Consider the following 27,613-nt stretch of genomic DNA (forward strand, 5'->3'; position numbering starts at 1 on the left):
ACAGCACATTGCAGACAGATTACTTAACCATTATGTGTCACTGCTAATATAGTCTGGCTTGTAAACACTTACCTCGAGGTCTGAGACAACAGGTAGGAACAGTAGTGATTAAGTTCTGAATTCCCAGTTCTACCTTTAGGATTTAAAATAAAGTATCTACAGACACACCCCGCTCAGTCATCTCTGTCTAAAAACATGAAGGAATCAGGGCCATCCATTCTCCCCTTCTCCCCACCCCCAGAACTCCCACATCCTCAAGACAGGCAAGCTGAAAGTAACTCAAAAGCAGGGTCTCTCTGATCTCACTGGCTTACAAGCATCTGGCAATTAGCCAAGGCTCCAGGAATCATTACCAATGTTTTGTTTCCTGATCAAATGTTACCATGGAGCTTCATCACCTGTATTAAAGCAGTAGAGGCTGCACAGGAGTTATATTTGCCTTCCAAGATAGACCTGGATCCATGAATTAGCATGCTTTTATCCCAGTGCAGCCAGGCAGAGATATAACTGTGCATGCATACAACTGCAAGCACACAAAGATTTCTAATCACTTTGCACTGCTACTTCCACTGAGAAGTTGTCAGCACATCCTAAAAATAAGCATGTTGTCCAGGTCCAACTACCCAGAAAACAAGAGTGCATCAAGATGTGACACCTCAAAAAAAACCTCAAACCAACGTTCAGTGAGACGAGTCTGCATCAGAGAAGTAACTGAGCTCAGGGGATGTTGGTTGACTCACAATGGAATCATCATGTACCGAAACAGTCAGCAGGACAGAACACACAGTAAAGATGATTAGCTCATGTTGTACTTTTTATTTTCAGGATTAAAAACTCCAACAATATAAAGCAGAAAGAAACAGATGTGAACCCCAAGTTTATCTGCAGTTCAGATGAGGCATCCTGGTTTCACAAAATTGGACAGATGGATCAAGCACAAACTACTACGAAAGAGAAGAGAAACTGCACAAAATAAAAACTGAGAACTGGTTACTCCTCTTCCTTACCTGGCCCCTCTGCCTCTTCCACAAAATAAATAAATAAATAAAAATCCATCTGCAAAATACATTTAACATTAAGAAAAAAATCCAAGAACCATCAACATTATTTTTATAGAGGACATACTCATCAATACTTTTTTCAAAATTAAGAATATGCTGCAGTTCAATGTAGATGAGATATCACAGGTCTATCAGAGGTTAAGAGAAGTAGTGTTTCAGTGGACAACACAATATATTTTATATTCCTGAATATTTATGTAATCAGATTCAGCACACAGTGCTAAAGCTGACATTCTTATTCCAGTCACTACAATTAAAAGTTTACTTGATAAGACATGCAGAGAAATAAATATGCTTATGGAAGTAAGACAGACATATTCAATTAGTAGGACTGATTATTTTTAATACAAAATAGAGACTGATTTAACAACCTAAAAGAAGGAGCTAATAGAATTACCATTAAAAGTGCGATTAAGTAAATCACTATATTCTCGCCACAGTTAGTCCTACATACACATCCTTAGCATAAAATTTATTTGCTCTTCACCATATGCTCTTGCTCCTTTATCCATCTGTTGAGTCAAAAAACAAGGCTGGAATAAAAATTTGTAAGAGAGAAAAGCAAAATAACAGTATCTTATTTTCCACTGCCAAAAAGAACTGCATTTAGAACTGATCTGAACTTTGAACGAAGTTTTGGTTCAGTTGTGTTCCTCACATTAGACAGTTTCTCTGTGCTTAAACAACCACTGAAAATTTGCCTGAAGTTTTGTCCCCAAGTGGCCCTCTGACCAAAAAAATTTGCTTATTAGGGATTGGTAACAATATGCTGAAACCAAGATGGAAGTCTTACTAAAACTTCACATGGACTTGGTATGAAATACTGCAACGTCAAGTAAACCTCAAGTCACACATGATCTGTAGACTTCCATGGGTTTTAAATCAAAATGGCCACATCCTCTATCTACTGAAGTCATAAACCCTGAACTGCTAGATGGTACAGCAATGAACTCTCACACCTGAGACAGGTATGCAAAGAAAATATTTCTAAAGGCTTAGCCAGATGAGAACAAGATAAGCATCTTGGCAGAAGCCCTTCTTCTGTTTGAGCCAAAATTCCTGCTCAAAATTGCTTCTTCAACCTTACAGCACAGGTGCTTTGTAAACTCCAACGTGCTAACTTGGTGCAAGCCCAGCAGAAAACAGCATGTGTTGGGAGCCAAGAAAGCATTTTCTCATTGTTCCTATCTTCTCCAAAGAGTCTGTTTAGCAGAATACAGGCCTTTTTGCAGTCTCTGCTCTGAATCACAGAATCAGAGAATCACTAAGGTTGGAAAAGACCTCCAAGATCATTGAGTCCAACCAGCAACGCAGCACTGCTATGTTCAGTACTAAACCATTTTCTCAAGGGCCATAGCCACATATTTTCTGAACTCTTCCAGGGATGGCAACTCCACCACTTTCCCGTGCAGTCTGTTCCAATGCTTTCTAATCCTTTTTGTGAAGAATTTTTTCCTAATACCTGATCTAAACCTGGCCTGGTACAGCTTGAGGTCGTTTCCTCTTGTCCTGTAAGTTGTTACCTGGGAGAAGAGACCAACCTCCACCTCACTACAACCTCCTTTCAGGCAGCTGTAGAGAGAAACAGGGTGTCCCTTGAGCCTGCTTTTCTCCAGGCTAAGCAATCCTAGAAGATTCCCAATCTCACATCTCTCACTACCTGCAGCACCCCTGAAACATGTCTTGCCAGCACTGTCTCCAGCATGATCCTCACCATCCCAGCAGAGCACATGGACACAGGAATCCCTTCAGTGAGATAAAACTCAATAGCAGGAATTTTTCTTTTGTTATTTAAAAAAAAAAAAAAAATAAATCGACACACTCCCAGCTTCACAGTTCAATGTATTAGGACAGTAGTTCCCAAGTAAGAAGCCAAGAGATTGTCAGCCTGCAAAATCCAGTACTAACTCCTTTTCTGTTTTCGCCTACAAGGACACAGTAAGAAGCTAAGTAAGTACTCATACACATAACAACTATCTCCCTACTACTTCCCATCAGGGATACACACAGAGATCTACTGTGCCTCAAATGTGCCCTTGAATTGCACATGGCAGCAATCAGTGCAAGGAGAACAGGAATGCCACCAGTGTGCTTGGCATTCAGTGTTGCATATTAAGAAGAGAAAGAACAGTCTCAAAACAGCATATAAGTAACCTGAATCTAGAGTAACAAACCATACAAGTAATTATTCAAGAACATGCAATTCAAGTAAGTACTTTGCCTCGAGCAGATGCTACTTTCCTGGCTTTTCCTCTCCCAGCACCTACCAAAAAGTCAAGAAGTCAGAACAATTCTTCTGGGGGAGTTTTCTACTTGGACTGTGTAAAACTAAACCCTACTGCTTCGGGGATATATGAGCAAGACTAAAACACTGTATTCACCAGATGTATGCCTATCTCAACAGCCTTCTCCTGTGTTCATGTCAATCTTTATTTTCCTCAAGCTCAAACATCCCTGATCTCACAGTGAGTTGCTCACACTGACCTGAGGAACAGACTACTCAGAGGCAGACTTGTGTCTGAGTGTCTCAGCATGAGCTGCAGCCACCATCACTCACCTGCCAGACCTGCTCCACTCCACTGCCTGAAACTGGGCCAAACACTGCCACACCTTCCATGTGGGCACTGGATGCAAACTACTGCCCTACTTCCTCGATCCTCCCTTCCTGCCCAGCTCACCTTTTAATTTTGTCATGCTGCAAAATAGAGTCCACAGCCCAAAGTCCAAGCCTAGATGAGCTCCATCTTGCAAAGCATGAGGAAGTATGAGTAAGTTTCACTGATGTGTCAAGAGAGGTAAGCCTGTTATATATGGGTAGCTTTGCTCTGTCTAACAGAATAGAAGAGAGGTAGTTCATACTGCTTAGGATGGTTTAGGACTACCCCAGGACCAATTTGAAACACCAGCATTAACACTGCCCAGAAAATCCATGGGAGTTATTCTGTCACAGACAAGTGTTATCTGCCAAGAGCCCAACTCACTACTTGAGACTGTCAGGTTCCTCACATTAGAAGCACAACACCAAGCACTGCTCTGAAATGACACAGGAGACTCTTCAGACACGCCAAACTTACAGAAACGTTGTTCTCCTCACACACATACTTAACCATTAATCCTAAAGCTGTTCTCCATTTCTTCTCCCTCTGCTAACACTCTTAACGCCTAACATGCCCTTATCTATTTCAAGAGGCAAGAGTTAACAGCAAGTATGTTAGAGAAACTGCTGAGTTTGCACTTAAAAATGTCCAACCAAAGCCCTGAGTTGCAACCATCCCATTTCTATCCAAATAAATACAGCAGAAGGACCAACGACACATGCACAATACAAGTACTGGTTAAGCCCAATAAATCTCTTCTGAGGTAGGTATATGCAGTACAAAATATACTAAGGGTCAAAGGCAAACACCACGTTCACTTCATCGTCTTGCCTTGTCTTCCAGTTTTGCAGGAAACCTTGCAAACATATTATCTCTGCCTAATCAGTATTCAAGCCAGTTTTTTCTGAGTTCTGAGCTCTAAGACAATTTGCAGCTACAATACCAATGAAACAAAATCCATATATGTAATGGTATCATGGAGTTTCAGTTAGGGCCACAGGTAAAGTAGGTTAACACAAAATACAGGTAAGAAAAATTCAGGTATTTTAAATAAATTTGCAGACTAAACAGTGCTGTTCAAAAAAAGAAAAGGTTCCGACAGTTTCATCAACAAGAAAAAAAATAATAAAAACCTTCTGCTGGGGGTTTTCAAAGGAAGTATTAAACTAGAAATTTGAGCTGAGTTTCCAAAACCTGATTTTTGTGATTTATCCTCCATCACTAGAACAGAAGAGGAAAGGAGAAAGACAGCTTGAGTGACAGGCAGCCCCCTACCCCCAACTCCCTTAGAAAAAGGATTCAGTTAAAAAATTCAAAGAACTCTAATGAAAACCATGCAAACAACAGATAAATCAGATTACAGTCTGCTCAGAATTCAGCCAAGGTTCACATGGAAGGTTTGCAAACCTTAAGATAAACTTGTCCCAAGTTTAGAGTTTGTGACAAGCAAGCAAAGAGGTTTGGGATTTTTCCCAGCTGTCAGACCACGATGGCAGACACAGGATACAATAACAAAAATAATAAATCTGGAGATTCACTTTTCTTTTGAAAAAATATCTATAAAATGATACATCCTATTATAAATAAGATTAGAGATTAATACAAATTCATATTCAGTGAATAATTAGTGCACCAACAGTTGCTTTAGAAAGACGACTGAGCAGAGAAGCATCTGCTAATCAGTCACTTTTGTGCTTAGTCTTTTTTTTAAAAAACGATAAACCAGACTAGAGGCCTGCTATCAGCTAGTGAATTAAGTGCTGATAAGTACCAACATGCAATTGCATTGGCTCAAACACACATGGTTATATCTTGTTGTGAACAAACAAAAAAACCCACGGCTACAGAAAGCAGCAGCACTGACACCTGCCTGTGCTTGTATGACTATTGCTGACTTTGTCACAGGCATGTGAAGGCAGAAGAAATTTCTCCCCCATAGCTGTGGCTCTGTCTACAAGCACAACTTGCAGGTCCTATTTCGAAATTCATTGTCACATCACAAGTCACAGTGATTCAATATTTGGGCTTTGAGCACTCCATTAACTCCAGTTCTTTGAATATCAAGTAATCCCCCATTTAGCCCACCTTCTTTCAGAGAAAGGCTGTCTGGGTGAGAAACTTTCCCCAAAGAAAAACTGATGGATGAAAAAACCTGACTACCCAACAAGCAAAAGAGAAAGGTTGTGCTGTACTTTCTCAAGTGTCTCAAGAAGAATTCAGACTTGTGAGTGATAATGTTCAAAATCTGAAGATAGAAGTATTCTCCAAATTAACGACAAAAGAAGCACAAACAAAAAAGAAACAACTTAAACATGATTGCAATAAATGTATTGAAGTATTAAAGTAAAATGAAGAGGTCCAGAAGAAGCATTTGGACTCCAAAGAGGAAGAGTGGGACAAGCCTTCACCTCTCAGGCCCAAAGGACAGTTTGGATATTTAACAGTGTTAACAGCTTCCCCCTGAACAATGGCAATATTGTCCCTTCAAGTAAGTCAGAGGTAGTGTCTAAAACAGCATAATGACCACAGCAGCAGCTATGCCTGAGGTGGCCCAAGAACAATACCATCTCATCCAGCCTGGTCACACTGCTATGGGATCAGCAGCAATCCTTGGAGTGAGCCCTGGTGATGGGAAACAAGCAGGATGCACACACAAGGGCACGGTGAGCCCAGTCACCAGGGAGATGCGCCCCACAATCGGGTACATCTGCTCCAGAGGCCAGCCTCTCGTTGGCAGGCAGAGACCACGGGCAGACGGCAGCAGATGTGTGCATAACTTAGTCAAACACTTAGCACAGACAGACACGCAGCAGCACTCAGACAGCACTTTGTTCCACTCAGGTCCACACATCACCAGGAGCGGGGACCCGGCTGTACGTGATGTCTTACCACGTTTCCTCTAGGACACCTTTTTTTTTTTAAATAAATGGAGACTACAATGGGTTTCACTTAATAAGTAAAACACTGAGCATAGTTCAAAGATGTCCACTGAGGAGCACAAGCAGGATACAGCAATCAGGATTTAGATGTAGATTCATCCTCTTCTAAAAGGAGGTCATTCAGTGCAATAACTGTAGCAGCAAAGTCAACCAGCTCCACAAAGTCCGATGTAATTATGTTAACACCCATAACACCGGGCTTCTGTTCTTTCACCCAATTCAAAATCATGGGCAGGTTCCTAAAGAAATTGAAACAAAGACAATTAGACACTTTAAAGAAGAGACATTTCTCTATACTTACTCTACTTACTTCAAACATGTCATTTACAAAATATATTCTCATATCTGTAACAGGGTCCTGACTGCCACCAGCTGATGAGAGGAGTGCTTAACATAGCACATGGTCATCAGCTATCGAACACTGGTCAGTCACCAATCCAAATTAGCAGGCATACAAAACATTTGTGAACTCTGCATTCACTGAGCAGACTGTGCTTCAGTATTTAACGATACACTACAACTTTCTCCAACCTGGTTTGTTTTTACCCAAGCACCTGTTAAGTCAAAAGCTCAATTTCACAGCAGACTGCAGTGTAGCACAAAGCAAAGCTGTATCTGGCCTAAGATGTCCTCCTGCCCATTTCTGCCTGAGGGTGGGCAGGACAAAAACTGGGGGTAGCATTTCTACAAAACTCCTTTCAGCTTCCAGACCCACCCAAAGCAACGGGATCAGGGAAACCAAACTCAGAATCAGGCTGTCAGCTCTACAGGGGTTGAACATTCTGCTATACATCACTGTAACCACAGAAATGTGAGGCGTGTCAGGAACTGAACCAAATGGAGTTAGAAATCTCACCATAGGGAAAAATTTCAAGTAATTTCTTGGACACAGTGCAAGCCAGGAGTCTACACCAGCTTTTTTGCACTCTAACGTGCAAATACCAGGTTTTTCAGCAGTTAGACAAATGGATAAATATATTAGCATTATTCAAATTAGTGCCACAGCACCCATAATTAATTGGCAAGATGGTAGACAAGCAAATTAGCTAACAGGATGATAAAGAAAAAAACCACACCCACAAAAATCTAAAAACACCCTACGACACCTGTTTCAGGAAAATTTAAAAAATCTTATTAAGAACCAAGAGAAAAAAAGAACTTGAGTGAAGGCATAATTACTGCCCCTTTCAAGGGACACACGAGACTTCTGCTGGCTAAGTGTGACTGTTGCACATTTCTCCTTTAACAAGAGCTCAAGAACTCTTAAATATTCATATGCAGGGTAAAATTTCCATATGAGAAGGCAGACATCTACATAAAATGCAAAGACTGATTTGCATATCAGCTAGCTTGTGTAAATGTACACGAGCAATCACGCTTTAGCAAACAGCAGCATCTATTAAATTTTCAGTTTCCTTGCAAACAAGGGGTAAGGATGGGGCTGAAGGAACGGGACGGAGCGAAGGCAGGCTTCCAGCTAATAGTGGCTTACGGCCCAGGTGTGTGCCAGGAGTGGGCTGAACAAACTCGGATGTTTTAAAGCCGAAGCGCGTACGATGCTGGCTCTAACCAGCAGACCACAGCCGGTGTATGGCCCCGCAGCAGCCCCGGCGCCGCACCCCGCTCACGGCCCCCGAGCGCCGCCCAGTGCCCAGCGCCCGCACAAACCCGGAACGTCAGCTGCATTTGCTCATGTTTTGCCAGATTAATGGGTGTAAACAGGAAGGAGGCTGAAAATTCCGTGATTTATACCGCCACCTGGAATTTCCTTGCTTCACAGAATCGCCCGGGTTGGAAAGGATATTAAAGGTCATCTCATTCCTACCTCCATGCCATGGGGAGGGACACTTTCCACTCAACCAGGTTGCTCAAAGCCCCATCCAGCTCGGCTGTGAACACTCCCAAGGATGGTGCATCCACAACTGCTCTGGCTTCATCACCCTCACAGTAAAAAATTTCTTCCTAATACCTAGTCTAAACCTACTCTCTTGCAGTTTAAAGCCATTCCCCCTTGTTCTGTCACTACAGGCCCTTGTACAAAGTCTCTCTCCATCTTTCTTGTAGGCTCCCTTCAGGTACTGGAAGGCTGCAATTTGGTCACCCTGGAGCATTCTCTTCTCCAGGCTGAACAATTCCAGTTCTCCCAGCCTTTCCTCACAAGAGAGGTGCTCCATCCCTTTAATGATCTTCATGGTCTCCCCTCTGGACTCACTCCAACAGGCTGATGTCCTTCCTGTGCTGGGGACCCCAGAGCTGGACACACAGTACTCCAGGTGGGATCTAATGAGTGGAGCAGAGGGGCAGAATCACCACCCTCAACCTGCTGCCCACACTGCTTTGGATGAAGCCCAGGATGTGTTCGGCCTTCTGGGCTGCAAGTGCACACTGCCAGGTCATGTCCAGGCTCTCATCCAACAGCACCCTCAAGTCCTTCTCAGCAGAGCTGCTCTCAGTCAACAACTTACATCAGCAACTTTTGTGAGCGCAAAAGCACTACATTTGGTATTTTTAGAAAGGATTTTTAAAGAGCTATATTGACTTCAGCTTCAAAACAGTAATACTGTAACTAATTCTAAAGTGACTAATGAACATGAACTGGCTGCTGAAGATGTGTGTTTATCTCACTGCTTAGAATTAAGCTCAGTTCCTGATCAAATTAGACCAGTTGTGACCACCTCTACCAGAGTAATTTAAAACTTGATATCATTATGGCAAGATAAACTGTGATACCAAAACATGGAATATTAAACAGTGAGCCAGGAAACCAGATCCTATCAGGACATTTTTTATATTTTTTAGTAAACAGGCTAAAAGGTGATAATTCCATAAAATACAGTCATATAGAAATATGCTGGTCATGCTGTTAATACTGTTAAAAGTCACTGGCACCCTGCACTACTCCAGGTAAAATCCTCTTACAGTGATCTCACTCACAGATAAAATAATTGTACAACAGTGAGTGGTATTAAAGTGAAATGGTTAATCTAATTTTTGGTTAGAAAAGAAAAAACAACCAAGATAAAATACTGCCCTAGGTCATATACCTGATATTACTGGGACAGATTTGTATAGACAAATGCAAAACTGAACCCAGAAACAGTCAATTTTCCTCTGTGGCACAGGCTTTCCCCCCCACTTATAGTTTTATATATATATATACACACTCTGTCACTATTATTTTCATTGATTCTTTATTTTTAAGGATTACAAATATCTCTCACGAGCAATAGTACTGAGCAAAACAGCATCAAGCCTAAAATAACATCTCCTGGTTTCTTGCTTACTCAGTGCTTCTTTCAACATGAAACACTGGTAAGTAAAGAACTGAGAAATGAAGACAAGTCCTTACCTGTGAACAAGTGTGTTCTTCAGACCACGAACGAGATGCCGTGCAATAGTTTTCACTCGAGGTGTGAGGATTGCTTGAGAAACGTGGAAAGTCCCATAACGACTTCGTTCCTCAAGTGTGGTCTCCAGGAACTGCAACAGTTTGTGCACGTTGGTTGTGTTAGCCCACGGTGCCGGCATTTTATTACCTGGCCACAGGAAGGGGTATTCCTCATATAAAGGGTGGTGGTAAAATATGAGAACCTAACAGAAGAAAAAAAAAAAAGAGAAAAAATAAACCAAAAAAATCACAATTATTATATTTTTATTTGAGCAGGATGTTGCATTGGCTTATGCTCATACTGTCGCAGCTAGCATAGCAGTGAAAAGAGGACCAAGCAAAAAGAAGGTGATCCTGAGTCAAGAAGGTCAGTCAATTTTTTGCACTATTACCAAAGGAGATTGAGGTCATTTTGGTTAGCTATGAGAACAGGATTGCTCCAGGCTTTAAGGGTCATCAGTTTAAAATGACAAAGTTGCCAGGAGTATACTGAACTGTCATTCCATGAATTCAGTTTAAATGCATTTCTAAGAGAATGTCAGATTCTTACCATCAGAGAACACTGTATCTGTACTTTAAGTTAAGGATTTTAGCAGTCTTGCCATGTTCTGAATAACTCCTACTAGGTGGCTAAAGTGTACTGGGCCGAGTGGCATAATGGCACTCTGCTCACACTTGCAGCATGAGATGCTAAAGCTTTCCTGCTTTCAGCAAAACCTTCTGCAAATCAAAAGTGCGTATTTTATACCTTGTAAGGTGGTCCTCTATAAGAAGATAGCACAAAGATGCAACACTTCTTATTAACACCCACATTTACAAAACATTAATTTTGAGCCCTAATACTGACAACATCAGTTCAGAGGAATTCCTCAAAGACTCATATTTTACAGTTTAAGAATTACAGCTGCTGCTGAAATTTAGCCACTGTTGAAACCCTACTCTTGGTTTGTGTGCACACATGGGAGCAGACAGAAGAGGCATTTAACCTCACCCCTATAGATCTGGATGGCTGCAAAGGAGTTAAAATTCTGTACTCTACCTACCAGTCACATTAAAGCTTATATGTTTCACACTGGCCAAAAAGATGACAGTTAATCAAATCTTCACTGACACAAGTTTGCAAGTTTCAGAAGAGAAAACCATCTGTGAGGAGCACAAAGCTCCAAGGATATATAATTTAATTTAACAAGCATGCTTGGGAACGGGACACAGATTAGCCACATCATGGACCAGGGGATACAGAGCTGCACATAAATGGAGGAAAACATGCACACGACATAAAAGAGGCCCTAGGGGGCTTTAAATTGACCATCAGCATCATTCTTGGTCCAGCACCTCTGAGTGCGAACTACACACAGATTCTGTTTTTAAAATCTTAACCTTTTGGGTTTGAACAACATTACACATCCTTTCCCTACCTGGTGTTTCTTCTCCCACATGTACTGTAATGTCACGTATTCCACGCATTCAACAGCACAAAGTTTGGATTCAAACGCTGAGTGGATCCTGTTGATCAAGAAGTGGTGATGGCTGTCACCCATGGCGTAGAAGTGATTGAAATCCAAGAAGATTACTTCCTTGGGGTGCTGCTCAAGGAAGGTATTAATTTCCTTCAGCCCATCCCATACTGTGATGCCAAACAAGCCATGTATGAAGTAAATCTCTTGTCCTATTTCCCCAGGTTTGGAAGACACACGAAGATCAAAGTAGCGGATCCCACCTTCCAACTGCTCTTTGAAAGTCAGATTTTGAGTCACTGACCATTTCTTCATGATCCTTTTGACCAAGGAAATTCTGGCCAAACGTTTGATGGCTGTGGCTTGGTCTGGTCCCACAGGAGATTTCTCATCAACCCAGTAGCTGAAAGAATCATGTGATCCTAGGAAAAAAAGCCAAGAATAATCAATTTAAAAAAAATTGACTCTGTCAAAACACATATAACCATGTGCTCTGTAAACTGAACTAAGTCCTACTTATATGGCAGGATCACAGAAGAGTTATGCTCAAGTGTGAGCTTTCAGACCATCCTTTACATCTTAGTTTTATCTGACTCTACAACAAGAGCTATGCATAAGGTTCTCAGTTGGAAGCTTACACGAGGAAATAATTCCAATTTCAATGCACTCTGAAAACCACAAGACAAACCTAAGCGGGTAAAGGAAAACTTCCTTCTAACCTTCCTTCAATTTATAAACTACCAATCAATCTTCAAAGCTTTCCCAGAGCCTGGTAGATCACTGACCTAAGATGAGACTTTCAGCTTCATTGTAAAAATCTGAGACTTCAATTTAATTCTACCTGGTAAATGCAATTATGACCTAATATAGCAGAGTTCTTCAAAGAGGTATCTTTATATGTGTGACAGACAGAGGGATCTGTACCTGCACAAGCCTCAAGACAGTAAATAAATGATTAGCAGTTTGAACAGTGGGCAGTGACTGGCTGAACTCAGAGGTGGAACCACTGAGTACATCACAGTTACTGTGTGTGTAGATACCAAGCTCATGTTAAGTGAGTTCATGAACATGTCTTTTACCTGGTAGTGCCTTTGAGTGACCAAACATATGGTGAATAGAAAACTCCTCAAAAAGACAACCAGCAATCCAAATCACCGGTCCATGCCAAAATAATGAGTGTCCAACAAGGCTCCTGCAACACTATCTGTACCTTGGCAGAAAAACTGCATCTCCAGTATAAAATTTTTGCTTGCTAGGAGAAAACTCCAAGTGAAAATTCAGTAGTAAACAGAAACAAACCTGAATAACAAAATTCCTATAAAATAACAGCTTTGGAGTCAATCAAATATCCCTACCCTAGCCAAGTCAGTAACAGAACAAAGAGTGAGGGCAATGTATCTCATCCTGCACTGTACCAGAACAGCAGAAAACAGACAGGTAGAAGTTGATCCGCCACAGACTGAGGTTTACCAGTGATTTCTAATCATTGACACCAGGCACCAGCATTCTGGCCACACAGTTGCAACTGCTCCAGGCTCATCTTCCATGTGAAGCCCAGACAGGAGAAATACTATAGGAGCTCTATCAGCCCTCCTTCCCTTTATCTTCAGCACAGTGGACGAGAGTTTGCTCAGTGAGCCAAACCCCACCCGCTCCCTGCAGACCACTTGCTGAAGTACAGAGAAAGCATCTTCACCCCCAGTAACAAGGAGTTCATATTCCAGCTGCCCCAGGAATACAAGGACCCTGCACCATGTTGCTGGCATCTGCATTTTCCAATCCTGCATGCCCCGGGTTCTTGTCCCTGACTCTGGGACTATGCTTTTCTAGAATTTTCTCCTCTACCTCAGTTTGCAACTCTGAAAAGTCCTTACTTGTCATATCCAATTTTGAGTAACATTTTAGGCATCTACAGACTCCTTTACCCAAACCTTTTGTGTACCAGGGCTCACTTGAAGACTGATGCATTCCCTGTGATGCAAGGTCAGAGCTACAAACAAGATTATGATCTCAATTGGATTATCCTGTCGGCATTTTTTAATCCAGATGGAAGAACAGACTGTGCATAAACCAAACATCAGTTGCCAACAACCTTAAATGCCCTCTGTCTCTATGAATTTCAACTAGTTCAAAAGCAATGAAAAGGAACCAAGAAAGTTCATTTTCAGGCTTTACAGATAAGCACTAAAACTAGTTCTGAACAACTTTTCATGAATTCTTCACAGCCTTTGTACAAGTGTGCCTCTTATGGTTTTCAATTCGGTCCTCTAGAAACAAGTGATAAGTATCAAAAGAACTGGTTTTAAAAGATGCCAGCTTAAGAAGCTATTTACTACCTGTCACAGTAAACTACATGAGAAAGTAGCTGTCAGTTTTGGAGTGACAGGATTTTCTCTCCCACCTCCAAACACGCAACCCCAAACAAAATACGGGATCAAACATCTAGTGGAGACACTGCAGAAGAAGCCATGTAAGTCCTGGCTCATGCTGCAGGATGTTGCTTACAGATGCTTGAGTTTCAGACACCTTCCCATACAGCAGAATGAGTCTTTCAAGCTTCTGCAATATTTGGAAAGTACACTACAATCACAAGGGGCTTGTCTTCTGCCTTGGAATGAGTCATTTGGTACACAGAAATAACAGGGTTTTTGTTTTTCCACAGTGAAGATGTTGGTTTGTTTGGGGTTTTTTATGATCTTGATTCTGTCCATTTTTATTTCTTCCTCTGTTTAGGTCAATGTAGAAAACGCTTTGACTTGCTGGAATAATGACATAAGAAATATTTTCTTTTTATTTTAACTAAGCCAATGCAGCAGTCTAGAGACCTGTCTATAGGAGTCACACCATTAAGCTCCCTTAGACTGATAAATCTAACTTACAAAGGAATGACAATTTTATTTGGCCACAAATATATTGTTGCCAACTCGGAGTTGTCTGAGCAAATCTGAATTCAGAAACAGCTTGATTTCCTAAGTCTGATCACATACTTTACAGCTACAAAAGCCTTTCCTTTGCAGGTTGCCACATACAAGGTGCATTTAAGGACACAAAGAGCAACTTTTCTCTCCACAGTATCACAATTTCTCTACAGTATCACAAACCACATTCTATTTATAGCACTAGAGAGTAACACCAAAGAAAACGAGCCAGAAGCACGTTGCAACTTTTTCAACACATAGTTTAAAAACCGCACTCCTTAACAGCAACCTGAACTATGTGTGACATGCTTCTATAGTTAGAGAAGATCCTTTTAACTCCCTCCCCATGGCTCTGCTAAAAGGCTAGAAAATGGCACTTTCACTTACAATGAAGTCAACATGCATACCTAGAAAACAAACAAGCAAGAACATGAGCTGGAGCATCTAAAAAACATGCCCTTCTTTTCACGGTTGGTAGCAGACCACCTGCTAAGGAGGACAGGGGAACATCATCAATTCTATTGATCATTCTATGATCAGTACTGAGGCTGGAACGACGGCACAAATTCAGTTAGTTTTCAGTGGTCATTTAAGAAGTCCAGCCACCACTGTGAAATATCAAGGCCAGGAAGAGAAAAACAAACTGAAGCAACAGCACTGGATACTCGTTGGGCTGTGGGGTAAGAGCAGTGTGGGGATTCACATCATCCACCAGGCCCTTCTTTAATTTAAGATCACTATGATATGTTACCAGGTCAGCCACTGCCTTTTAATACAGCTTAGCTGTGATGTTAAGTACATGCTAAGCCGATTGTATCATGAGGTCAAAATAACCCCTGCTCTCCTTCTCTACTCTACTCTACCTACTCCTAAACTCCATAAAAAGTGTAGCCATTCTGTAGCTATGGCATGAGCCAGGCTGGTTGCTGATATATGTGATACAGCACGATTTTTTTTGAAAAAGCATAACCTAAACCAACCCAACTCTATAAAATTTAAAAAGCAAAGGCTAGTGCCTACACCAGAAGAAAGGAACAGACCAGTCCCATTTTGTTAGCAGCTCAGTGTAAAAGCTGCTAACCACATTCTCAATTCATGTCTAACACAAGGATGTGTGAAGATACTCAGATGCCGTGCAGTGACAGCAACAAGGCTGGCAGTTCCTCGACAGAGCAAGTGCCACAAAACTCTCATAGAAATGTACATAGGAAAGTCTTTTTCACATGTAAAAAATCCTTCACGACCTGTGTTCCCTACCACATAAATAGTGTGTGTCACTTCAAATTATTCTGAGTACTTTTCTCAGGAAAAACAACCTCGAGAATTCTTGAAGCAAGACATTTCCAATGATACCTACCTCAAATATAAATAACACCCTATATTGACTCAATAAAGCTATTCCTTAAACCTTTTGACTCTGAACAAAGCAACTCACCAAACTAGGTATTTATAACCTCCACCTTACACCCTGAGAAGTCAAAAGGCAGAGAAAAGTCAAGAAACATGATCTTCCATTGTCCTTTAGGAGAACAGAGGCCAGAACCCCACTGTGAACTGCCTCCAAGGCACATTCTTGCACGTGCAGCACACATCTTTCTGAGTTACTGTAGATGAGACCGGATTACCATTCAGACTGCAAACCTCACTGAGCTGCTCCAGTGACATGGCATCAGTCTGGTGCTCAGCCCTTGCCGAAACCAAGTCAGCCACAGAAAATACAACAAAGTGATGATAATTTGCCATTTGCTTCCAACTGGCTGAAGATGCACAGCATGAACCAGCAGGCATTAAATTTAATCATGAAAGAGACTGCACATTCAAAGACAAAAATTAGGGTACTGCTAATCAGCTGGCAGCTCTTACAGACAACAGCTGTTCTATTTTGGTTTCATTTCTTTCATCTGACAAAGACTGGAAGTTTCAATGAAAGCAGTCACATCCAGTCAAGTGCCCAGATATTTAACTATCAAAGGTTATGATATACTTAGAATAAAGAAGTATCTTCTAGATGCCATACTTAAAATTATGGCTAGTCCTCTTAATTTTATCCTGGTAATTGCAACCGTGGATTAATTTTTATCTGTATCTTTAAACATATTTTTATTATCCCTATACTAATCTCTCAAGTTAATTGTATGTTAAACAGATCATTTATCAATTCAATTTGTATGTTAAATAGACTGCATTTCACTGCTCAGGATGACTTTTTTTGTTGAAGCCTTCCTGCTAATTGTTAGAAAGCAGCCTTTTATCATCACACCTGCAGGAAAATCTACCTTTCCAATGTGTCTATTTGTCCTGCTACTTAGTCACAGATAGTCAAATTAACCCACGGTGTAGCTCGAACAAGTGATACTCATCAACAGAATGTTATTAAGCATCAAATCTCAACACTTGTTAGCCATATCATTTGATATTATCTTTTGTTTCCACACAGTACTTTCTGCATATCCAGTGGCAGCAGAGGGATGGGGACGAGCATCATCTCACCAACCTGTGTCCTTTTGGAAGCCTGTAAATTTACCTTCATGGGATATTAAAAATATGACTCTATGGCATGCAAAGTGCATAGATCTTGCAACATAGAACATACTCGTGCACTGCCAATTACTTGAAAACAAGAGAAAACCACCTGTTTTTCGCATACAAGTATGACTAGTGGCATATTGCTGGTCTCCCTTGTAGCAAGGCTGTAGACTAGTCAGAAGCAGCAACTACAGACACTTTCTGCAATAATCTGGTTTACCAAGAAACAATAAATCAAATCAGAAGGACAAGAGGATGCACTGTCAGTAAGTTTAACTAGATCCAAATAATTTGGATTCATCTTCACATTAAAAGAATATTATTGGGATAAAAAATGCAAGAAAACCTCTTGTGTATGATAAATGTGTGTAAGAACCAAGGTCAAGCTAACACAGCAACCCCCTAAAAGCATTAAAGGGTCATTTGTGGACACAGAACCCCCCCAGTTGTAGTGACGCCAAACTTCTTAGCACAAGCTTTTCTCACTAGACGAAGTACACTCCCCACACATCACAAACCACGACACAGCACAGCAAGCATTACACAGCCAAGACAGCCAGAAGCACAGGAATCAAGTTTCAAAAAACACACCATGTAATTGCTAGCAAGTTAAGGCTGTCCCACAAGTGTTCCTCTAAAACACATGTCCTGTGTGCCAAAACTGAGAGAAAAACCATATAAGGAAAAGTGTCTCTCAAAGCCTAGAAGTCCCTAGGATTCAGGTCATCAACAATCCACATTTTCTAATCAGAAGATTAACATCTTAAAAGTTCATCACTAATGAAAAGTAAATCAAATAGTTCATATTAACACCCAACAAAAGGAGGCAAGGCAGAAGTAACCAACATACTATTGATAATTAATTATCTAAAACTATAGGGATGAGTGTTTATATTTCAACAATTTTAAAAGAATCCTTTGGTATTCTTAATGCAGTCTCATTAAGATAGACAAATCCTAGTACAGACCAAATCCTCTTAGGAAAACTTCTTCTCATAGAGGAAGAACTACCCTCATTTCCCACTGCTTCTTTCAGGGTGGGAGGTGAAGCAGGGTACAGTAAAAAGGGCCATAAAGAGAGCTTAAAGACAGCTCAAAACTGCCTCAGACACAATGTCACAGGGTAGTTTGCTTTTCTTTCCAGCCAGGAGAAATCCTTTTGGCACTGGTTGGAGTTATTGCCGTTGAAGTTTAAGGTCATTTAGCAACGATTTCCCATTTATCATCAACCTCTTATGTCTGCATTGGGAAAGCAGGAAAGCAAGAAAGCAGCAGTGCATCTCTATCATTTCAATTCCTGAATGGATCCAGCTGCTCCAAAAGGAAAAAAAAAATCCTCAGTTTAGAGTCCTAAACTCCTGATTTCTGACGACTCAGAAATGTGTGGACCAAGGGCTCATTCTCTTCTAAGAAGGCTCTAGCAAAATTCTTTCTTGTTTTCATTACATGGTACTTTTCCCCCTTTTAACATCTTTTCTGGAAGAGCAGGCAAACTGGAACTTTCACATAAAATGGAAAGAGAGCAACAACCATTTATGTCCACATTATGACTGGTTTTCTCCATCTGAAGTAAGACTTTGGCATGTTCTGCACTCATTTACCAGACACATTTAAGTCACTCTCTAGGGAACAGATCTTAATAAGGAAAATAATTTTTTTTTTAATCGGGGAAAAAATAAGACCTTCATACAGTGTCTGAAGAAAATTCTGTGGCCTTTCAAGAACAGCTGGTTTTAGCTAAACAGATGACAGTAGTCCTTTAAAAAGAGAAACCCTAAGACTGGCTTTTCAGGGGAATTTCTACACAGATCCAGTGTCTGCCACACGAGTTTCTCACACAGGGGCACACAAAAAGAATACTTGGTTATTTAAGAATAGTGCAACATCTTCCACCAGATATTCTCATCAGTGTAACATTCCTGATAATTTAATAGGCTCTCTAGAAACATTTGAGATTTGAGTCTACAATCAAGTAGACTACCAAGGTAATAAAGTAACTTTTCCTTTCAGAAAAAGTTCATCCTGAGAATTCTGCATTTACAAATCATACCCAACATCATCATACTTAAGCAGATGCTTTCGTCTAATGGTTACTACCTGATTCATTGCCACATGCCAACTAAATTGGGAAGGAAAGCAGGGCTTGGTGCATCAGAACAAATCTTACATTTCTTCCCTTTGAGCTTTAACCCAACAGATGGTCAGCTCAGCTTATTCAGTGATCCTTCTAATTAGAACTCCAAAGGAGTACCGCTTGGGAGGAGGATGCAGCCTCAAGCTCACCACCACTTCTCTCAGCTCGTGTGTCCAAAGCATGCACCAGCCCATGAACAAAGAAACAAGCAAACCACAGCACTAGCAAGTTCAGCAGCTCACCTCAGGGTCATGTAGGCAAAGAGGAAAAAAACCCATCAGATGTAGTCAGAGCCTAGTGACCAGATCTTAACTGGGCAGTGCTGCTGCTTCTTTTCAGAACCACATCGGTTCTGCTTGGCCAACTCAAATGCAGGCAGCTCATCGGGTTCTTGGTGAACACTCGCACTGCCAGGACAGCAGAGCTGGCTGGGTGGCAGATGGCACTCCTGGGCAGGTGCACAAGACCCCACCAGCTTTCCCATGGCATTCTCCATGTGGCTGACACATAAGGACAATAAGCACCCAGCAGTCACGCTATGGCACCACTCAGTCACCCACAGGAGCTTGTCATCACAGGAAACACCCTCCATGCCTTGTATCCACCCCTTTAACTTAACTATGGGCTTGGCCAGCAGGGCTGCTCCTCATTATGACTGCCTACGAGCTGTATGTGTAAAGCTTTGTTTTCCAGGGATGATCATTTCATAGTACTTTGATCACTGAGATGAAAACCAGGAGGCTTCTCACTCAGGCTTTTGTGGTGAGCTTCCCATAGAAGGGCAGAAACAGTGGCATGTTATAGTAGTGAAAGTTTTGGCCACAGTCATACCGACACTACCATGAACAAACTATAGGAGGTTATATTAAAAGTTGGTTAGAAAGTTAAGAGTGCATGTGTCAGAGTGGGGAATTAGGCAGCTTGACTAGCGCTGTAACTTAGAGCAGCAAGCAGACTCACTCCTTTAGAAGAGCCACCTCCCCTCAGAGATCAGTGAACAGCCAAGTTAAAGACACTTTTACAAGTATTTCAAGTCTCAGACTGGTCTTGTTTTAGCTATATTCATGCCAATATTATTTTCTCTGTTAAAAAAAAATGCTTCTGGAACTGTAAAACTCATCTTTTCCATCAGCTCTAGCTGCCACCCAGCATCCCACAGGAAACTCCTCACCCATAATCCAACCTGATGCTGACAGGAATAGCTCCACATTGCAACTGCTCTGCATGACTTAGAAATGAGATCCTGGCCAGCCTTCCACACGGTTTCTGAGGAAGCAAGAACACACCAGCTGGGATCACTAGAAGATGAGAGAAGAGGCTCTGTGCCCGATCAGAAGCCGCAGGTGGAGAGCTGCCCCCCTCTCCCAGCCTGAACATTCCACACCAGCAGAGCACCCTGCTGGGTGTGATGCTCAGCTCTGGGTGTACCAGCATCTGAAAAACTGGCTTTTGGTGGCAAAAACTTCCTTACTGTTTCAAATCACCCTTAGACGTACAAAGTTTGACCTACAACACAAACATTTATATTTCAAAGTTTTAAAAATGAAATTTTCCATTTTTCAGCTCTCTTCTCCAGAGCACCAACCAAACCAATCAAAAAGTTCAGATTCAAGTTAACTGTTTCTCGACTAAGCTTAATTTTTACTAATAGCATGTCTTCCACCCAAACCATGCGAAAGAAAATATAATCACCCGTATATTCTACATACAGCCATTCAACCTGTTGTTCTTTCCTTTCTACATCTGCAGTGCCATGACACAACAGGTTAACTTTCATGTTCCCTTGGGACACTCACATGCTCCAGCACCCAGGCCGGGGCTTGCCTAATTCCAAGAGCAGCTGTTGCACAAAGCTTTTCTGGCAGAAACCACTTCTCAAACAAACAAACAAACAAAACCAAAGAACACAAACCCCCAAACCCTCTAAAATCCCTCTAAATCATTATCACCACAGAAAACATTCCCACCAGGTTAGCATGCTGAACACACTCGTTCATACTTGAAGGAGTAGAGGAGGGAAGGCAGGGGACAGAACAGACTTTTGGTTACCTTACTTATATTTATGAAACGGCACCCACAACTATTCTGGGGGCTCCTGCAAGGAGCAGTGGATCCCTACCTAAGTCATCATAAGCTTTCTCTGGAAGACAAAGAAAGAAAATCAGCATGGGGGAAGTTCCCAGCTAACAATCCTTTAATCAGGCATTTAATCAGGCACTGGAACGGGCTGCCCAGGGAGGTGGTGGATTCTCCGTCCCTGGAGCTATTTCAGAAGAGACTGGATGTGGCACTTAGTGCCATAGTCTAGTAGCTGTGGTGGTAGTGGATCAAGGGTTGGACTTGATGATCTCAGAGGTCCTTTCCAACCCATCTATGATTCCGTGATCCTGACCAGAGCTGGAAACCGGGATACAGGTTGGTACAAAATTGTATACCTATCTCTTACATCACAGCTCTTAAATATTCAAAGCTGGAATAAGAATTAAGTAAATGCATTATTACCAACACCCAAAGGAAAACCAAATTGCCTGCTCTTCTGCTCATTGCATTCATCCAGTACCTTGGAGGCTGGACTGATAAAACACTCAACAAGCAAACACTGACAGCTGGCAGTGAACATCCACTAGACTACCTTGTCTCAAACCAACAGCTATAAGCTTATCGTGACCTCACAAAGTGGACCTTGACGCAGAGTGTTTCACCTGCAAGAGCTTGATGAAACAGAAAGTGGTGCTGCACCTTCAGACTCACAGAGACTTCAGGCTAGCACACAGTTAGTCGAGAGACTTGTATAAGAATTTCTGCAGTAGTTAAAATGAAACAGTACAAACTGTACATACCATGGTACACTGAACTATCAGCATGCAACTACAAGCAAGGATAGACTGATTTACTTCAAAAGCAGATCAATGAGAGCGCTCCAGATTCTTGTTGTGTTCCATTTCTCAGAGAATAAATAAGAAAAATAGCTGATGCAGATCAACTCATGATCAAGGAAAGTAATAAGTATCACAGTTGTACATTATTTCATAAAATTCTTTAAAGTAAACCAGCTTGAGATTAAACAAATACCATACAATACCCTGCCAAAGGTCAAATCCACAATCAAAATGTTTAAGAGTTCATTTTTAAACCCACATTCAAAGAGGATTAGTGGAATATAATTAAGAGAAAACCCTCTAGACTTTCACACAAGGTCACCACTTGTTGAGGGTGGTTATTTTTGTTGACTACGTTGTATGGTTGTAAGTTGACATTTTAGTGACATCACGCATTCCTTAGATGAGACTATACTAGTGTAACATTTTGTCTAGAGTTTTTTTCTAAAAAAAAAAAAAAAAAAAAAAACCCACAAAAAAAACCACAAAAAAACCAACAAAACAAAACAAAAAAACCCCAACAAAACAAAACAAAACATAACCAAAAAAAACCCAAAAAAACCCCAGAAAAGCCCAAATGTGGGAACAGATCACAGAAACTATAGAGAATGACCTTGAATTTTTCAGAATCTCCATTTTGAGCACAGAGTTAAACAAGCATGTAAACACTCTGTATACATCACAAAGTAGCCATCTTCAACATCATTTGCTACCAGTTGGTTCTAACGACTGAGCAAAGAATGATCTTCTCTGCCTTCAGGTAACATATTTCACACCATATTTAATAGCTCACTGAATCCCAGAAAAATGTAGCCTGAAAAGGACCTCCAGGAGTCACAACTACCTTTTCTAAAGCCAGTGAAAACAAGCAGCTCCAAAAGCAAAAGCTTTGCAACAAATAAACAGTAGAATTCTATGAAGACTTCCTGAGCATCATACAAGAGACTTAAGACTTTCCCACTTAGAATACCACACCATAAATTAAATAATTAAATCTAAGCAGTTACTTTACTGAAAAAGCCCCATTACACCATTATTTTGTCCTTTTCTGAAAAAAAAATAAAATTCTTTGAATACTGCAATTCTTCAAAGTGCAAAAAGTATAAAAGTGTCATGATTTTTTAATGCTGACTTTATTTTGAGTTAAAACAAGTTTTAAGGTTTCCACTCCTGGAGCTCCATCTCTGCTCCTCCATACAAAGAGTGACCAGGAATAGGGAGGGGAAAACAAACAAGCAAAATCCCCAAACCACAACCAGTTGAGTCCATCATTCCAGGGGAGAAAACACATCAAGAGATGGACAAAAGCAGGCCACACCTGTCATATGCACACACAGGCATTAAGTACAAACAAAAATGCTTCTCATTCAATCTGAAGCCCACCTTTCACCTCCCTCTTGAAAGGTAACACTGGTCTCCATTGCTATTCAGCATCTGTAAATAGATGCCTCAACTCCAACCTGTATTATACAATCCTTTCCTTGCACACTTCTAGGAACACCACCCTGGCTCTCAAAAGGGTTGCCTTTTATATGCACATTGAACTTCCTTTCTCTTCCACTTCTATTGAGCAGGGTCACATACAACATTGTTGCTACTATCAGGGTAGGAGGGTGCCACTTTTGATTGAAACTTGGCATCTGAGATCTCTGAGATCACCCAGTCCAAATTTTGACCAAACACCACCTTGTCAACTAGACCATGGCACTCAGTGCCATGTCCAGTCATTTCTTGACCACCACCAGGGATGGAGACTCCATCACCTCCCTGCGCAGACCGCTCCAATGTTTAATCACCCTTTCTGTGAAGAAATTTCTCCTAATGTCCAAGACGCAGATTGAGACTATCTATAATATGACACATATCCAATGTGTTTTGACAAGCTAAAGCGCTAAGGTGAAAACCAAGCCTGTACCAGTCTAATATCAAGTATCAGAATGAGCTGCCACTGTAGCCACCCCTAAAATCTTCCCTTCTGACATGTACAAGTAATAGTGCTTTTTGCCCTTTACAGATGGAAAGTCAGCCTGTTCCTATGTAAGCTTCAGGTCATCTGCTGGTGTACTCGTTTACCACTTTATCTCTCTGTAAACCAGAAATGATGATGCTTACTCTTGCCAATTTTAATAAATTAGACTACAAGCTCTGCACAGGAGCCAGGTGTTAGCTATTTTAAAGTTTACATAGAAAATTTTAGTGGGAAAATTTTAAAAGTCATTACAGTATCTTAGTGTCTCTCATGTAAGACCACACATTAGGATATTCCATAACCATGCCGTACTGTTTTTTTCACCCTCTAACAAGCCATGCTTATATTATGCTACAGAAGAGATATCATGAAACGGCCTGGGTTGGAGGGGACCTTACAGATTATCTAGTTCCAAGCCCCCTGCCACGGGCAGGGACACCTTCCGCTAGACCCTGCGGCTCAAAGCCCCGTCCCAGCGGACCCGGAACACGTCCACTTGCCGAACCTCCACTTGCTCAGGTCAACACAAACAAACCTTGCTCCCGACTTGACTTCAGGCTTACTAAACAACCTCTAAAACCTTAAGGAGGAGCTCCAGAGGCCACAGCTACCTTTTTTTTTAAAGCCAGTGAAAACAGCAGGTCAATGGTTAGTACTGACGCCAGACTGCGGCGGACGGGGATCCCCTCAGCCCCAGCGCTCCATTTCCAGGGACGCGACGCCGCGGCCGACGGGCGCCCCGCCCCGCCCCGCCCCAGCGCCAGGAGCCGGCCCCCTCCCACCTGCCCCACCGTCCTACCCGGGATGGCGAGGTTGGAGAGCGGGAGGGCGCGCAGCGCCGCGGGCAGGGAGCCCATCCAGTCGGCGTTGCTGTCGGCCATGGCCCCCACGGCCCCGCCGCGCCGGCGGCCGCGCCCCCTCATCGCGGGCCCCGCTCCCTCACGGCCGGCCGGGGCTGCGCGGCCCGGCCGCCACCGGCGCGGCGCGCGCGGGGCCCGCCCTTATGTAACGCGGCGGTGACGTCACGGCGGAGTGCCGGCACGCCATTGGCTGCCCCCCGCGCGCTCCTCCCCCCGCGCCCGTGAGGGGCGGGACGGGCTTGGATGCCGTGCCCTGGGAATCGCGGGATGGGGCAGGTGGTGGTGTGGGTTGCGATCCCCTGCCCTCGAATCCCGGGATGGGGCAGGTGGTAGTGTGGGCTGGGATCCCCTGCCCTCGGAATCCCGGGATGGGGCAGGTGGTAATGTGGGCTGGGATCCCCTGCCCTCAGAATCCCGGGATGGGGCAGGTGGGGAGGGACCACGGTGTGGCATCTGGTGCAACCTCCCTGCTTAAGCAGAGTAATTTCAGAGCGCGTGGCGCAGGATTGTGTCCAGACGGTTCCTGAGTATCTCCAGTGAGGGACACTCCCACCAGCTCTCTGAACAATCTGTTCCGGTGGTTGGTCGCTGCACAGTAAAGAAGTTCTTCCTCATGTTCAAGTGGAACTTCCTGTGCATCAGTTTCTGGCCGTGTTTCCCTCTCCCATTTCTCAGCACCACCGAGCAGAGCCCGGCTCCAGCCTCTCGGCACCCTCCCTTCAGACACTTATGTGCATTGATGAGGTCCACTTCCAGACTTGTCCAAGCTAAACAGGCCTAACTCCCTCAGCCTTTCCTCATAAGAGAGATACACCAGTCCCTAAAATTCATTCACTCCCGCTGCTGTAGTACCAGAGAGTCTGCTCCCGGTGCAGAGGGTCAGCGTCTTGGTTTTACAATGCCAAATGGTCAGTAAGTGGATCAGCTGGAGCGATTTACACACTGCGCGTGGCAAGAGCCAACACGGCAGCAGAAGTTTTAAGGAGCAAGAGAGGGTAGGCTCAGTCCCTGCTCTTCCAGCAAATCCCTTTCACTGACAGTCTCACACTGCACCTTTCACTGCAGTTAACTGGTGGCTAAAGCATTCTCCAAAACAGTTTCTGGATTTTCTGTGACACACAAGATGGATCGGCTAAAACACGTTTTTTCTCCCTTGCATTATTTTGTGCCTTTGAAGGATAATGCTTTGTGAACAAGTTCTCTTAAAAACTCCTTACAAATATGTACAAAGTTTGCACATTATTCACTGAATGATTTCATTGATATCTAGTAAAACTGCTGATTGAACTATATATTTAAAGTATATATACAATTAATATATCTGTAAATACACAGGTTAACTATGAGCTTTCACCTAATACAACCAGAATCCACCTCCTTCCATGAGTCTGCATTTTCCTTCTCAAAGACGTTTTGCTTTTAGAGCTTTGAGACTGAAGAATCTTAAAACTAGTGCAATTTCTATTACAGGTTTTCACACAGCACTCCCAGCCTAGGACCCTCACACTCAAGGAAAAGCAGAGAGGGTAGGTTTGGCATGCATTCCACTGTCCTGCAGCCCTGTTCCTCCTTGCCGTTAAGACTACCTGGTACCCTTGGCCTAATGTAGGAGACAGCAAGCCATGCTATTCAAAGCCATATGTATGAGATCAGAAACATTTACTCTTGTCAATAAATTTATATCTTCAACTGACAGACTGACTGCTGTGTGGGAGCTCCAGTCCATATCCCTGCAAGTTTATCTCTCTTAAATGGCTATTAGACTGTAGGTTGCCTCACTCTCTCATGCTCCCACCACTGCAGCTTGTGACTGCCCAGCAAATGAGAGCGTGTGAACTCCTTGAATATTGTTGGTGACCACAGCTGTGTCACGGTGTAGCTTTCCAGAGTGAGAAAGCTTTGCAGTGCAGGGGCAGCCATTCCACCAAGGTTGATATGTCCCTGTGGACATCTTTGTGACTTCAGAGCAGGGACTGGAAACACCAAAACTGCAGTCTAGAGCCAAAACTATTACAGCTGACTGCTGACACAGCAGTGTTGGTGTCCTTGCCAGACCCCACGTTGCATTTCCCATCTTTCAACAGATGTAGAGACGGAGTGTATATGGCAGAGAGTGGAGTCTGAATAGGAACAGGTAAAGTGTGCTCTGGTATGGGAACAGGAGTCTTGATTAGACTTTTTTTACCATGAGAGCAGGTCTTAGCAGTCCTCTGCCATCAGATCAGATAGAAAAGAGGAGGGCTAAAGCTGGAGGGGGAGAGTCTCAAACCTTTTCCCTTCACAGCCTCCAAAAAAAACCTCTGGCCCTTTGCCATCACTTTTTAGTAGTACCAAAGGATGTGACAGCACTGTGGTACTTCAGTGCTACCACAGCATAGCAGCTTTCTCCCTTGTTCACAGCTGGTTTCAGCATCCTCAGGCTATCATGTGCAGCATGAGTACACCCTGGCTCTTGTGGTTAAGATCTTGCAGCTAGATCTTCAAGCTGCAAAGGGCATTTAGACACCACCAGCTCAAAATCAGAATGATGAGGGAAGGAGAAGATGCATTCATTCAGCACAGGGATTTCAGCTGTGAGCATCACATGTGATGCATAGATACTGGCCCACAGTAACCACTAGCAAAACTTTTTTATGGTCCAAAAAATCCTTCATGTGCTTTTCTAGGAAAGAGGAGCATTAAATTACCTGTTCCCTCCACCAAAACCTCAACCTCTTTCCATCTCCATAAAACTCTGTAATTTTCTTCTGTAATCAGTACCAAATCCTGCAATTACGATCATTAATTTCAATGGCCAGAGGGAACAAATGTGCATTAATAATACAATTTTATTTTCCACAGACTAAACCCACAAATTATGTAGGATCTTGTCGCTTGAGACCATT

The 27,613-nt window shown here is 42.5% G+C and overlaps 1 protein-coding gene across 1 annotated transcript; it reads right to left on the bottom strand.

Annotated features, from left to right (window-relative positions):
* Positions 1-801: 801 nt before the first annotated feature.
* Positions 802-24,826, bottom strand: PLCXD2 (phosphatidylinositol specific phospholipase C X domain containing 2). The gene is made up of 4 exons (XM_050333275.1): positions 24,668-24,826; positions 11,404-11,864; positions 9,947-10,188; positions 802-6,836 (listed from the first exon to the last, which is right to left on the bottom strand). The coding sequence occupies exons 1-4, from the start codon at positions 24,789-24,791 to the stop codon at positions 6,674-6,676; spliced, it is 990 nt and encodes a 329-aa protein (XP_050189232.1). The 5' UTR covers positions 24,792-24,826; the 3' UTR covers positions 802-6,673.
* Between the last annotated feature and the right edge of the window lie 2,787 nt (positions 24,827-27,613).

This window comes from Myiozetetes cayanensis, unplaced genomic scaffold, assembly GCF_022539395.1.
Source record: "Myiozetetes cayanensis isolate MyiCay16 unplaced genomic scaffold, myiCay2020 scf5-8, whole genome shotgun sequence".
Classification (NCBI taxonomy): Eukaryota; Metazoa; Chordata; class Aves; order Passeriformes; family Tyrannidae; genus Myiozetetes; species Myiozetetes cayanensis.